Source organism: Callorhinchus milii, unplaced genomic scaffold, assembly GCF_018977255.1.
Source record: "Callorhinchus milii isolate IMCB2004 unplaced genomic scaffold, IMCB_Cmil_1.0 Scaffold7, whole genome shotgun sequence".
In the NCBI taxonomy this organism is placed as follows: domain Eukaryota; kingdom Metazoa; phylum Chordata; class Chondrichthyes; order Chimaeriformes; family Callorhinchidae; genus Callorhinchus; species Callorhinchus milii.
Window position 1 is genome coordinate 5,680,630 of NW_024704748.1, and position 14,345 is coordinate 5,694,974.

General features: G+C 41.4%; 1 protein-coding gene and 1 non-coding gene across 2 annotated transcripts in view; both read right to left on the reverse strand.

Annotated features, from left to right (window-relative positions):
* tspan15 (tetraspanin 15) overlaps positions 1-14,345 on the reverse strand; it is a 43,376-nt gene extending 29,031 nt beyond the window's left edge. Inside the window, exon 1 of the mRNA XM_007904551.2 lies at positions 14,210-14,345. Coding sequence (XP_007902742.1) covers positions 14,210-14,305 — 96 coding nt within the window. The 5' untranslated portion in view covers positions 14,306-14,345. The remainder of the gene's footprint in view (positions 1-14,209) is intronic.
* trnat-ugu lies at positions 7,252-7,323 on the reverse strand. The gene has a single exon. It is a non-coding gene; the product is annotated as a tRNA-Thr (tRNA).

Below are 14,345 nucleotides of genomic sequence, written 5' to 3' on the forward strand. Positions count from 1 at the left end.
CAACGCATCCCCAGCACAATATTGGAATGTCAGCCGAGTACAAACGTCTCAATGTGGGGCTTTAACCCACAACCTTCTGACTCAGAGCTGATAATTCTACCAACTGAGCCAGGCTGACACAATTATGGAAAACAGGTAGTCAGGTTTGAATAATGGAGGACTGAATATTGCTGGGAAGTTTGGAAATCCTTCCTTCAGAAGACTAAAGTGGATTGGAATCCAAGATAAGGAAAGTAGATAATGGAAAAGTCACGATCAGTACAAGTTTTATTCCTGGATCTGTAAAATCCTTCTATTACTGTAGTGTTTATGCCTTTCTGTATATACTCTTCTCATGCCTATCCCATTTTTTTCGCACACAAAATATAGTCAACTCACTTTACAGTATCTTCTCTGAAGCACTTTGAGATGTCTCGAAGATGTGATAAGGCGCTATATCGAATGCAAGGATTATTATTATTATTATTTTTCATATGATAAAATCCAGAATACAACCGGTTTTCTGTTAAAACCAAATCCAATATTTTTGACTGAGAAAAATCATCTACTAAAGTAGGAGCACAAACTTTCTCTTGCTTGAGTTCTTTATAAATTGGCAGCATGGCCACACATTTTCCATGTCCCTGAATTAATCACACTTTTCCTAAACACAAACAGGATAGGGATTAGAGAATTGTGTGCCATGTAATACCATTCTTTCAAGCGCTTATTCTTTCCAATTGAAGGAGTTTGGCCAGCCGGATAGAGCAGTTACTGGGAATATAAAGACTTGCACAAATGCAATGTCCTATTAGGGGAATGTGCTGTAAGTCTCCCTGCTCTGAGTTACAAAGACTAAATGCCCTGTCAATTCAAAATGACAATTTAGAATACAATTACAAAATCAAATGCTTTTACCTGCAGAGTGAAGGGAGCCTTTACTGGCTCTGGAAATCTTCATTGTTTGTGACAGAGTTTTATGAATTGAGGTTTTAGAGGGTATCAAAGGCCTTAAAGTAATCTGTGTACCATCCCTCATTTCTTATATAAGCCTGAGCTTCAGAGCAGAAAATGTTCACCGACTCGTTTCAGAGATCAATTACCTAAACTACAACACAATGGAAAAAGATGGTTCCCCTAGAGATTTCTGCCTTAAATAGAAACAGCATTTCAAACCCAGAACAGTGCAAAGCCCCTTGAAAGGAAAAAAATGTTCTGGGGACAATAATCGTGGTGATACAAAGCAGGAATAAAAAAAGTACTGCAACTGAAAGAACAATTTCTGTTCAAAATATTTTCAATCTACTATAGAAAAAACGTGCTGTGCAATTTGCCTAAACGTCAGAGATTTTTTGGCTCCCAATGAAGAGTTTACAGATAGAGCATTTAGTCCTCACAAGTTACAGCAATGTTTTCAGACACTTAACTGAAGCTGTACTTTCCCCAGTCCTCAGGAATCGGAAGGGGGACGACCCCTATTTGGCTGAGACCCACCTCTAAAGGGCAACTAAGCAAAGAGGGTAGGATAAGCAAAGATTATAAGGAAGTAGTTTAGAAAGAAGAGAATTCTAACCTGCCTTATAATGGAGCATGATCAACAGGGCTGGTCAGCTCTTCCACATCCTGTCATCACGATTCACATGAGCAGACATGTCCGCGACGTGTACAGAAAACCGGTCAGCAATGGTTCCCTGCCCCTAGTAACTGGTCTATCCTTCCAAGTCCTGCCGATGAGCCAGGCTGGCTGCACTGTCATCAGCAGTGCCCTGGAGTACAGCAGACCCACCTGGTTCAGGAACCAGACCACCATAGAGAGCTGCCTCGATTCCAATATTCACTTTGGAGCCAGTTCAGCTCCTAGGACACCCCACTTACCTCTCTCTCCCCCTTTCCCCACACTCAGGAGCCAGCAAGGCTGAAACAAAGGAGCCCTCTCTCCACAAGATGTGTACCTCGAGAATCCCTAATCCTATCTTCCATCCCTTTCTTCCACACGTATGGTACATTATATGCCTTACATTTTTAACACAAAAAGGAAACCATACAAAATAAATACCAAGATGTCATAGAATTATAGAATGTTACAGTACAGAAACAGCTATTCAGCCCATCAAACGGGCCATTTAGTCCATCAAGTGTACCCTGGTATTTGTGCCACGTGGTCCAGCTTGCTTCGCACAGTTCGTCTTTCATATTTCATATTTAGTCTCTTCAAGCATCATTCTAATTCTCTATTAAAGTAATTTGTAGACTGTACAATTTGTAGATTTGTAATTTGTAGATAGATCAACTACTATGTGCAAGAAAGAATTCTACACTCCAATCATAGTCTGCAAAGACTTTTTTTCTAACCTCCTGCTGAATTCTTTTTATGTCATCCTATATATCTGTGTCCTCTCGTTGCTGACTGGCCGACTACTGGGATTAATCTTACTATTTTACCCTGATGGAACTTTTGCGGGTCATGAAGACCTTTATCAGGTTACCCCTTAACAGCTCCAGTGGGAAAAGTACCTAACTTCCAGAGTCTCTTTTCATCCCTCTAATCACGGGTAATTACAGATTTAGAATTTTTCCAAGTGTAAAATCCAGTAGTCTTACTACAATTAAAAGCTTATAAAACATAACCGAACAGGTATAGCAAAATATCAGAATATATGTAGTTTACACTAGGGACCATTGGTTCTGTCTAACAATGGCCCTTTTATACTTCAGAAATAATGACAGAAACACAACACAGCTGGGTAATGGAATACAATCACTCATTCAAAGTTCAGGCCTGCTTTTATGATTTACTCCACTATTCCACTAACCCAAGAAAATTATTTACTTCAATGTCTCCAATATGAGAGTGCCAAATGGTATCTTGAGGCCCTGCCAAGTACAAGGCGCATGCAATACATTGCGTCCTGAGTAAATGAAGGCATCCTAAGGTCTGACTGGCACCAGAAACAAAAGAAACTTTTGGATGGTCGGATTACAATGGATCCATAGTATTTGTTAAAATAATTGCACTGGGTCCAAATATGCATCAAAGTAGCTGATCACAAATGAGGGATTTGGGCTGACAGTACTTATACTTGATCTGCCAGGTACTTGCAATCGTCAAAGAGATTGCAGTGTGTTTGACATAGGTGCAAACAGATGCTGAGAGTCTTGTGATTCAGCCTAATTTTCCAGCAAATAATCAGGTATGAGGACGAAGCTAAAGTGAGTTACACATAATCAGCCATCTAGATGCTGATGAAAGAATAGTCTCCACACAGAATAATAATAAAATGTGCATTTGGTCAGTAGCTTTCACCCATTTATATTGGCAGGGTGTCTCAAAACCCTTCACCCGATACACTGAGAAGCGGAATGACTCTTTTGTGGAGCAACACAGCAGCCAATTTGGACACGACAAAGCTCCAAAACAGTCATGAAGTGAATAACCAATTTTATTGAGGATTGTTGACAGAGCTGGGAGACTCTCCCCTATAATGGCGAGTTAAGTTAAAACGATTTTAAAGTTTAAGGGGCCAGATTTCAGTACAGTAAATATACTGTAAAGTGAATTAATTGACTGTATATTTTGTAGGCGAAACGCAGCAGTCATTGTGCGCAGCTGAGTCCCACAAACAGTTGCGGATTAAAGTGACCAATTTTTTATTATTTTCTTTGAAGGTGTGTGGAGTAAGGAAACTTGCCCAACATTTCACCCTGCTGGGAATCAAACCCAGGTCTCTCATTTGCCAGTGCTCTCATCAATGAGCTACGGGATTCCACATGAAGAACAACAACAACTTGCATTTGTATAGCACCCACCACGCAGGATTAAGTCCCCGATCACTTGACAGTGGCGGAGCACAACGCCAAGCTGGGGGTAGGGGGTGGGAGGTGACCATGAGCATGGTCCAAGAGGAAGGTCTTCAGGCGTAACCTGAAGATGGGGAAGGAGGAGTCAAGGGGGAGAGATTGAGGGAGAGTTCCAGAGTTTTGAGGGTAGTGACTGCTGATGGTGGAATGATGATGGTTATGATCCAGTCAGTAGTACTGCGGGCTTTGGCCATTATTTGGGATGACAGTATAACACCTTTGGTTATAACATGGGATCATTTATAATATTATTAAGTTGCGAGCCCTGACATTTTGTTACCCAAATATCCAAAATCCCATCATTACACCAACAAACATCCATGGTTGCACCTGAAACCGTGTCTTCTCTCTTCAAACTGTATCAGCACAAGAGGATTTGAATGTTTGAAGTACAACATCGTGATTTCAAACTCATCCCTGAGTAATGGAATTGGCTGGCTTCATGCACCCGTGTGCGGGCATGTGTTCATTGACGGCTATGATGCAGAAACCCTGATTAGTAGCTGCTCTTAAACGTTTTCCCATTAGAAAACAGATTGGAATTTTATGAGCCCCCAATTACTGTTTCATAAAGGGTGTTCTACTCTATATTTAATTGCTCTCTTGTAGATTGTAGATTAACTTTGTTTGTTTGTTTGTCTGACATTTCTGTACTGTAGCATTCTAAGGCCTATACTGAGACTAGTAACTACGGTATAAACTATTTATTATAGCATCCATGTTACAGAAGATGTGGCCCTGAACGTGGCAACGGACCATGAAAATGATGGCGCTCACTCACACCAATCCTCTGGCCTTCAAATATAGTTAAACATTTGGACTGAATAAAATTAAGTACTTTGAAATACAATTTTTCCACATATGTTTCAATTGTTGGTCAGTGCACCATAGAAAAAAATGTTGGTACCAGGACTTTGTGGACACCCTACACATTAAATTAGATAGTTGTCTGCCATTATGAATTGCGGGCACACTTCAATACAAGGGAAGTTTTGAAATACTTTTCACAATGCAGAACCAGCATGCTGAGACCTGCCTTTGATACAGTATCTCCATTATAAAGTATATAGTGTCTGTGTTTTATGACTATATTAAATGTATTGTTCCATTTGTTTTTAAAGTAGAAAGGTACAAATTTCAGAAAATGCCATACAACTGTGTTTTTGCGTAGGTGAATCTTAAAACTATTAATAAACCAGGAGAAAACACAGGGTGCTCAAAGCTTTTAATACGAAAAATGCTAAGAAGACTATTAATTACAGCTAAAAGCAAAGATGACAAGATTTGCTAAACAAATAGAACCTCCCAGGAAACCAGCTGATCTTTGGACCTTCAAACAGATTTATTGCTGGGATTGTAATATTTCTAGGTACAGATAGAAGTTCCAAAAATATCACCAACTGAGGGGAGTTTTTGTCAACCAAAATGATTCAGGGTTACAATAGTTAGAAGATAGATGCATCAAAGCATCTTGTGGGAACTTAGATGTATTTATGTATGTACTTGAACGAATCTGCAGAAACACTACTTCGGTGAGTGAGTTGCAAATGTATGGAACAGGCTCCCTAGGGAGACGGTGGAAGCAGAACATGTTGATCCATTCAAGATCAAATTAGATAGATTTGCTCAAGTTGGCTGTCACGTTCGTCCACAAAATGCAGAGTCACATCACTTTACAGTGTATCATGTAAAGTGCTGGGACTTTTCCACGACGTGATGAGGAGCTATATGAAATGAAAGGATTATTATAAAACAATTTTTCATTACTTCAATTTACAGTAAACACCTGATATCCATTTGTCTTACTTGTTTTTCTTTTAATCTCATAGCATTCCAGTTTATCCAATAATAATAATCCTTGCATTTGATATAGCACCTTATCACGTCTTCGAGCCATCTAAATGCTTCACCAAATATTCTGTTAAGTGAATTGACTGTATATTTTGTGAGCGAAACGTGGCAGCCAATTGCGCACAGCAATGTCCCACAAACAGTCTTAGTTTGAGTGACCAAACTTTTTTTTTGGAAGAGATTATTACCCCCAGAAGAACGATCCGCCAATCAACTAACAACTGGGTTCCTACTTGCCGCTAGGTAAACAGAGGCGTGTGGAGTAAGGAAACTTGCCTAACGTTTCACCCTCCCCGAGAATCAAACCCAGGTTCTCTCACTTGCGAGATGAGCGCTCGAACCACTGAGCGATTGGACTCCAACCATTTGTTGTTTTACATGCTTCACTGAAATGCCATCTGCATCCTTCTGCACTGTAGAGATGCAGATGCAGAGATGCAGGTGCATAGCAGGACATGTTTCTAGTCCTGCTATGCACCTGCATGCCAAACAGCTCTTTTCTGTTGAAGGGTGTGGGACAGCATTTTCTATTGAAGTTCCAAAGGGGATCCAGACAAGCCAAGCAAACCGGGGTAGTCAAGGAGGAACTGTGGGATGGAGTTCCAGAGGGTGGGGGCAGAAAGGCTGACTGCTGATGTTGGGGCAGGTAAGGCGAGAAATTTTCCTGAGGAAATGGGGAAAGAAGCAGATGTAATGCATGCTCAGGAAGTACTACCACTGATCCTATGAGCATGGCCATCTTCACAGTCGGAAAAAGCAAAAAGATAACAGCTAGATTTGGATTCGTTAAACAAAATAGATTTCTAAAGATTCCAACAGGGTAAAGCAAGAACAAACATTACTCTGGGAATGATGCCAAAGTCAGCTAAGAGCACTTTGACTGTGCACTCAGCCTAAAAGTACTTTTGTTGAAGTCTGCAGGTCATGCACTTCTTTGGTTGAACGTAAGCATATGGCTGTCGCAAATAGACTATTAAAAACCCCTTGCGGAGAAGCTGTCCTGGATAGTAACTGCCATCATCTGGCAACAGACCCATGCTCCCTCCCGAATGATGCAATTCTACTCTCCCAAGTCATCAGTAAAAGGCTTGGTTGATACCATGCTAACAAATGTGAGATGTCAGATTGACAAAGGATGGGGGTGCAGCATTAAGGTCAAAGCCCAAGAATATTTTTCAATTGGTGTTTTTTTTTACATTATATTTAGCAGTGAACATTCCTCAATTTATTAACAATCACCTTTGCATTTGATGTAGCCCTTTTCAGAACATCTTAAGTGATTTACTGTAAACTGTGTTTTGTAGGCAAAATAATAATAATAATAATAATAATAATCCTTGCATTTGATATAGCGCTTTTCACGTCAGGAGGACGTCCCAAAGCGCTTCACAGAACACACTGTAAAGTGAATTGACTGTATATTTGTGGGCGAACGCGGCAGCCAATTGCGCACAGCAATGTCCCACAAACAGTCGTAGATTGAAAATGACCAATTTAATTATTGTTTTTAGTTTTGGAGGGATTATTATTAGGAGTGTGGAGTAAGGAAACTTGCCCAAGGTTTCGCCCTGCCTGGAATTGAACTCAGGTCTCTCGCTTACAAAGCGAGTGCTCTAACCACTGAGCTACAGGACTCCACTCCATGTCCGAAGTCCTACTGAGAGCCATGAAAAGAATGACCTAAGTTACTCGAGGGATTGTTGGCCAAGAAACCAGGAGAAACCCATTTCTCTTTTTGAGAATGGCATGGAATCCTTAATGTCCACTTAGCCAGGTAGATGGGCCCTCAATTTAACGTCTCACCTGAAGGACGACATCTCTGACAATGGAGTCAGTGTACGTGAGTTCAAAGTCCCAATGTGGGGTTTGATCCCACAACCATCCGACTCAAGAGGTGAATGCGCTGCCAACCGAGCCAGACTGATACCTATCATGTCCAAACTTTAAGAGGTCCAATCTTGTGAATTTCAGAAGTCCAGAATAGAGCTTTTTCAAAAGCAAGACCAGCAATAATAGCTACAAAAAAAATCCCACAACTAGTAATTCAATGAGTTTGACCTTTAGTCTTTGGAGCTGCTATAGTCTTTGGGTTGTTAAATTTATCATTTTAACCAAACAAAAGTTCAATTTATTCTTTAATAAATAAGTGAGCCTTCATCACAGTTTAGAAATGAGAATTAATCTTATGAGAACAAGTTGGGTTGCAGCCTGCAATCTGTTTGTTGAAGGAGGTGGCTTGTTCAGACCTCTGATATGCAAATTAATGCAGTATGTACAGTAAAGACATTTGTAATTTGATGGGAGTTGAGCGTGAAATCACAGAAGGCAAGAGAAACTCTTTGATTGTGCACTCAATCCTTAATATCCACCTGACCAGCCAGATAATAATAATAATCCTTGCATTTGATATAGCGCAGATGGGACCTCAGTTTAACGTCTCATCAGAAGGACGGCATCTCTGACCATGGAGCCATCCCCAGAGATACAATCTTGTGAAATCAGATTTCAGGGACACCTCCCGCAATCCAAGGCTGAAACACTGCATATACAGAACTGTTACTGCAATACAACTGCATGTTTAAAATTAGATCCCTGTAAGCCGTTCTAACATCTAATTTGGAATACTTTGTCTCTGTTTGAATGTCAAACCTTAAAGCGGATATACCTGCCTTGGAAGGCATCCTGCAATGTTTCACCAGATTAACACCTAGGTTAAACTGAAAGTTGAGACCGAGTGGATTCGTTACCTGGAGTTAAGGAGACTAATGACTAATGATCATAATTCGACCCATAAAATATTGAAGAGTATTGACAAGCTACTACACGTAGCGGACAACTCTCAAAACTTGAGGTTGTACAGCTAAAATGGTTAAAAACATGATCAGTGAACATTTCTCCACAAAGAGGTTATGAGAATGTGGAAGGCCTTGCTCCAGAGGAACACTGATGCAGAATCAATGAGAATTGTTAAGGAAAATAGGTAAGATTCTTGGGATGTAAAGTGTATCAAAGGATATGGAGAAAGGGTGTAGACATAGGTTTAAAGCTGCCATGATCTAAAAATATGGCATTGAGCTGAATGGCCTCCTTCCGGAAGGTTGTACAGTACTTGAATATCAAACTGTTCTCTTATAAATTATGTGTCACACACTCCATTCTCACTAATATCTGAACAGTTGTGGTGGACGAAATCAATCAGGAACGGCATTAAGACTGTGAATCAACTGATAGCACTCTCATCCGTGAGTCAAAAAGTTAAGACTAAATCCTAGTCAGGACTTGAACTCAGTCCAGACTGCCATTTGAGCACAGGGCTTCAGGAAAATTCAACCATTTATTTGGCATTGCCAAGAGTAGTTTTATCTTGGAAACTTCACTATTCCACAGTAAGTGGATTTAATAATAATGATCCTTAATTTGATATAGCACAATTTTCACGTCGTTAGACATCTGAAAGCACTTCACAGAATATAATGCAACGTAAAGTGAATTGCATATTTTGTGGGCGAAACATGGCAGCCAAATGCGCACAGCAGTGTTCCACAAACAGCTGTGAATTGAGTGATTATTATTATTATTGTGTTTTGAAGGAAACCGATCCGCCAATTGACTAACAACCAGGTTCCTATTTACTGCTAAATAAACAGTAAGGAAACTTGCCTAAGGTTTCGCCTTGCGAGGTGAATGCTCTAATCAATTTGCTACAAGACTCCACCTTTGCTTTAGTGATTTTTATCCACAGTAATAAAGTTTGCAGTGGGCGGAGGCATATTCAACATGCATGTTGTTACTCTAGTAATGGAGGCATCAATCATACGCTACTGAGTCAGAAGTATATTTTTTAATTAAGTCAATAAGACTGGATTCACTACTTTTTTCCCTAATACAAAGCTGCACTTCATTATAAGTATTTTGATTTCAGATTAGGAGATCTATCCTCATAGAACCATAGAACTGACACAATCTGAGACACTAGAAACACATGATCTCTTTTCACGAGAGCAAAGGTTGAATGGAGACTTGATCAGAGGTATTCTATGGAAGGTTTCTTTCAGGCAAATAGTGAAAAATAATTTCTCCTGATTAGTGAGTTAGTAACTAGAAGGCTAATAAAAATAAGATCATATCGAAACAAAATGGGAGAGGTTCAGAGATTTTGTTAAAAACAAGGCGTTATTAAACAAGGAATGTCCTAATGTAAACAATGATGGAAAAACTATTTATATTTACTATATATTGCACCATTCAGGCCGGGGAAACATCTCAAAGCGCTTTACACAGCTGACTAGGCACTTAAACTGGAGGGATGAGGGGATTTACCCTGTTGTTACGGGAGAGCATTAGCTTCCAGCTGCCTCCTCCAGAGTTCAATTGTTCGTATCTTTGCTGGAGCTCACCCACTCAGTTCCAGACATTTTTAAATGAGCTTGTAAACAGATAGTAAGTGTCAGAGTTTGGGTATTTCCTGTATTCATTATCCTCGCTATCGTGTTACATAGATTTCATGCAATTAATTCCAGTTATGCTGCCTGTAGCTTAGTGGTTAGAGCACTCACCTCGCGGTCCTTCCTGAGTCATATTTTGAGGTCAAGAAATCCTTAGGCACTTCATTAATCCCTTAGAAAAGGTACTTAGGCCCTAACTTTTTGCTGGGACAGTTATCCAAATTGATGCCAAGTGAGAGTTGTTCATTGCTTCGCCTGTTAGGTCATTTACATCAATAAATGGCACTATTGAAAAACAAGAGGGAGTTTCTCTCACCCGATATCTTAGCCAACAATCCCACAGATAAAACTGGCCAACTCACTCCATTGTTGTTTGTGGGACACTGCTGTGCACAAACTGATTGTCGTGGTTCTCCTACAAAATGCAGACCATCCACTTCATAGTATATCCTGCAAAGCGCTTTGAGACTGTTAACAAATGATAAGGCGCTGTATCAAATGCAAGGATTATCACTATTATTAAATCCCACCTGAAACCTATTTCTTTAACCATGTTACAGCCACTTGCCCCTCCTTTGAACAATGCAGTGATGATAATAATAATAATCTTTGCATTTGATATAGCGCCTTATCACATCTTTGAGATATCTCAAAGCGCTTCACTATTCACTATAAAGTGAATTGTCTGTATATTTTGTGGGCAAAACTCGATAGCCAATTGCGCACAGCAGTAGCCTAGAAACAGTCGTGGATTGAAGTGACCAACTTATTACTTTTTTTGAAGGAATTATTACCTCCAGAAAAGCGATCGGGCAACTGACTTACAACTGGGTTCCTACTTACTGCTAGGTGAACAGAGAAGTGTGGAGCAAGGAAACTTGCCCAACGTTTTACCCTGCTGGCAATCAAACCCAGGTCCTCTCGCTTGTGAGGTGAGTCCTCTGACCACTAAGCTACAGGACTCCAGGGCAGCATAACATTTGCTGGAAGTAACTGCATGAAAACTATGCAACACTGCGACAAGGCTAAGGAACAAAGGAAACACCCAAACTCTGTCTCTTACTATCTGTTTACAAGCTCATTTAATGGCTGTTATGCACCTTATTTATTACAGGGAAGGGAAGGGAATTCCAGTTCCCAGAACTAAAACCACTGATCTATATCAAGCAAACTACCTATGAAGCTCTATATGAAAGCCACAGCTCCATGTAGACCACAAGTTCACTGCCAAACCACAGTATCCCGGAAGTGTGGTAAACCTCCAGTTTGCAGTGTTGACTGGTTGGCTTCCTATGCAAAACACACAGACCTCCTAGTGTCACACGTGTCGTGCAATTGCTGGAAATGCATGTGAGCGCAGTCACCGCTGACTGGCTGACTTTCTGTGAGCTGTGTGCATGTAAGTATGCAATGTGATTGGCAGAAGCTGACTATAACGCAGCCCATTATAATGTAGAATCTGATCCAATAGATCCAAACCACCTTGTTAGAATAACTGTACAATGCTTTCATGTTGGATGAAATCTTCAAGTGCTTCAGAGGAGATGGAGATCACTGAGAAGGAGCAGAATTTAAATATGTTGACCAAAGGTACGGTCAAAGAATAAAGAGTTAAGAGGGTATTCAAGTAAGGAGGAAAATCAACAGATTTTGACATAGTAGCCAAAAGCTCTACACTAGCAGCTATTTATGTTTCTAAGGGACGAATGAACAACTATTCATTTGAGTATCCACAACTCCCTAGCCTGCTTGTCCTAAATCCATTACAAAATTTGAATCAAAAGCTCAAGAAGGATATTATACTGCTTATTAAATGCTTATCATGGAGTCCAGTAACATAGCAATTAGCACAATCGTAAGTGAAAGGACCTGGGTTTGATTCCTTGCCAGGGCGAAATTTTAGGCTAGTTTTCTTATTGCACACACCTGTATACCTAGTAGTAAGTCGGAACCCAGTTGTTAGCAAATTGGCGTATCTCTTTCCAGCAATAATCTCTCAAAAAAAAATGGTCATTCAATCCACGACTGTTTGTCTGCTGCATTTTGCCCACAAAATACATAGTCAATCTACTTTACAATATATTCTGTGCTTTTGAGACATCGCAACAATGTGATAAAGCGCTATATCAAATACAAGGATTCTTCTTATTATTAATGAAGCAAATCTTCAAGTGTAACTCAATGTGTGAGTAAATACCCACCATTGTAACATTCCATAACAAAACATTTTTTTCGCAGGGATGTTTGTTACATGAATTTGCTAATTGCTAATTGCCATGAAAGCAGCTCCTGTTCCTGGTTGAGTTATCAGAAAGTTATCACAAGTCGGACAGCATACAAATTGTTACTTTGAATATAATAATAATCCTTGGATTTGATATAGTGCCTTTCACGTCAGAAGGATGTCTCAAATTGCTTTACAAGAGTCAGTAAAGTGTTGTGATTGTATTTGTAGGAAAATCCAGCAACCAATTTACACACAGCAACACCCTAAAACAGCCATTAAATCAATGACCAGTTTTATCTGAGGGATTGTTGGCCAGGAACCAAAAAACCCTTTCTTTTTTTTGAGCAGGGACACGTGATCTTAATGCTTACCTGTAATAGATGGGACCCTAAGCTTAACGTCTACATTGGGAATTGAACCCACAACCTTTGGACTCAAGAGGTCAGAGTGCTACCAACTGAGCCAGGCTGACACAAGGGCTGGCTTTGTCCTTATTGTCTCTCAAGGAACATGATCCAACATTAACACAGGAAAGCATGGAACGAGAAAAGACCATTTAAGTTACCAAACCCGCTCCCTACCTAGACTGAGCAGAATCGACTTCACAGGGGTTTTACACCAAAGAATGGTGGCACGGCGATCCCAGGTCTACACAATCGCCAGGTTTCTGCCACACAGTGGACCAACGGAATAATAATAATTCTTGTATTTGCTATTGCACCTTATATCATCAAAACATCACAAAGGGCTTCACAGGAGTTCCTGTCAAATAATAGTAATAACACTTGTATTTGATCTAGCGCCTTTTCACATCGTTGGAGACGCCTCAAATCGCTTCTCAGGATATACTGTTAACTGTAGCGACTGGGTATTTTGGGAGTGAATGCAGCAGCCAAGTTTTGCACAGCAATGTCTCACAAACAGCGACGGAGTGAGTGACTGATTTTATTCGGCGGATTGCCAGCCAGGACGCCGGGAGAGAGACACTCTCTTCTCTTTTCGAATAACGCCGTGGGATCTTTGAAATCCATGTGGACAGGCAGACAGACGGTACCTCAGTTCAACGTCTCATCGGCGGGACGGGATGTAGTTATCGTTTTTTGTAGGCAAATACAGGGTGCCCAAAAAGTTGTCTTAACTACCCTATTGTCTTCAGAAAAACGTCAAAAATATCATCATTTCTTTACGACTTATTGAACTGGACATTGCAAGGGTATCACGACTTTTTGGACGTAGCTTCTCTAGAATAATAGATAAATAATAAGCCTCGCATCCGATAGATGTCTTTTCGCGTCTTCCGGAACGTCTCACCAAAGGCGCTTCGCGGGATAACACCGCAAAGCTGCACGTCCGAGGGCGAGAGGCGGCGGTCGACTGCCCGCGGCCGCGGCGACCCGCAAACAGCCGTGGATTGAAGCGACCGATTTTATTTCGTGCTATGTTTTTCTTTCGCTCCGGGGGGGGGGGGGGGTTACCATCGGGCGCGCGGAGCGAGGAAACTCTTGCCCAAGGTTTGGCCGCCCCCCCCCCACCACCACCACCATCACCACCCAACCCCTGCCCGGGAATCAGACCCAGGTCACTGGCTGAGCTGCAGGACTCTCTGGTCATCATAGCCATACACCTGCTGCCATGGAAAATAATGACCCCCCCCCCCCCACCCACACACCCCCTCTCCATCCAAAGCCCCCCCCACCCCCCACCCACCTATATAACCATGAGACCCAACACCCTCGGGGTGTGGTCGATACCAAGAGAGACAACACCAAGTGACACAACAGAACACAACACCCCTGGGGTGGGGCCACCAAGAGAGACACACAACCCCCCGGGGGTGGCCAATACTTACCCAGAAGCAGGTGGAGTAGGTGACGAGGGTGAACTTGAGGCAGAGGTAGGAGAAGCGGTGGCAGGTCGGCGCCTCGCGGGCCTCCCGTTTCGCCATCGCGAGCCCCCGGCCAACCGCCGCGCCTCGCGCCGCATTC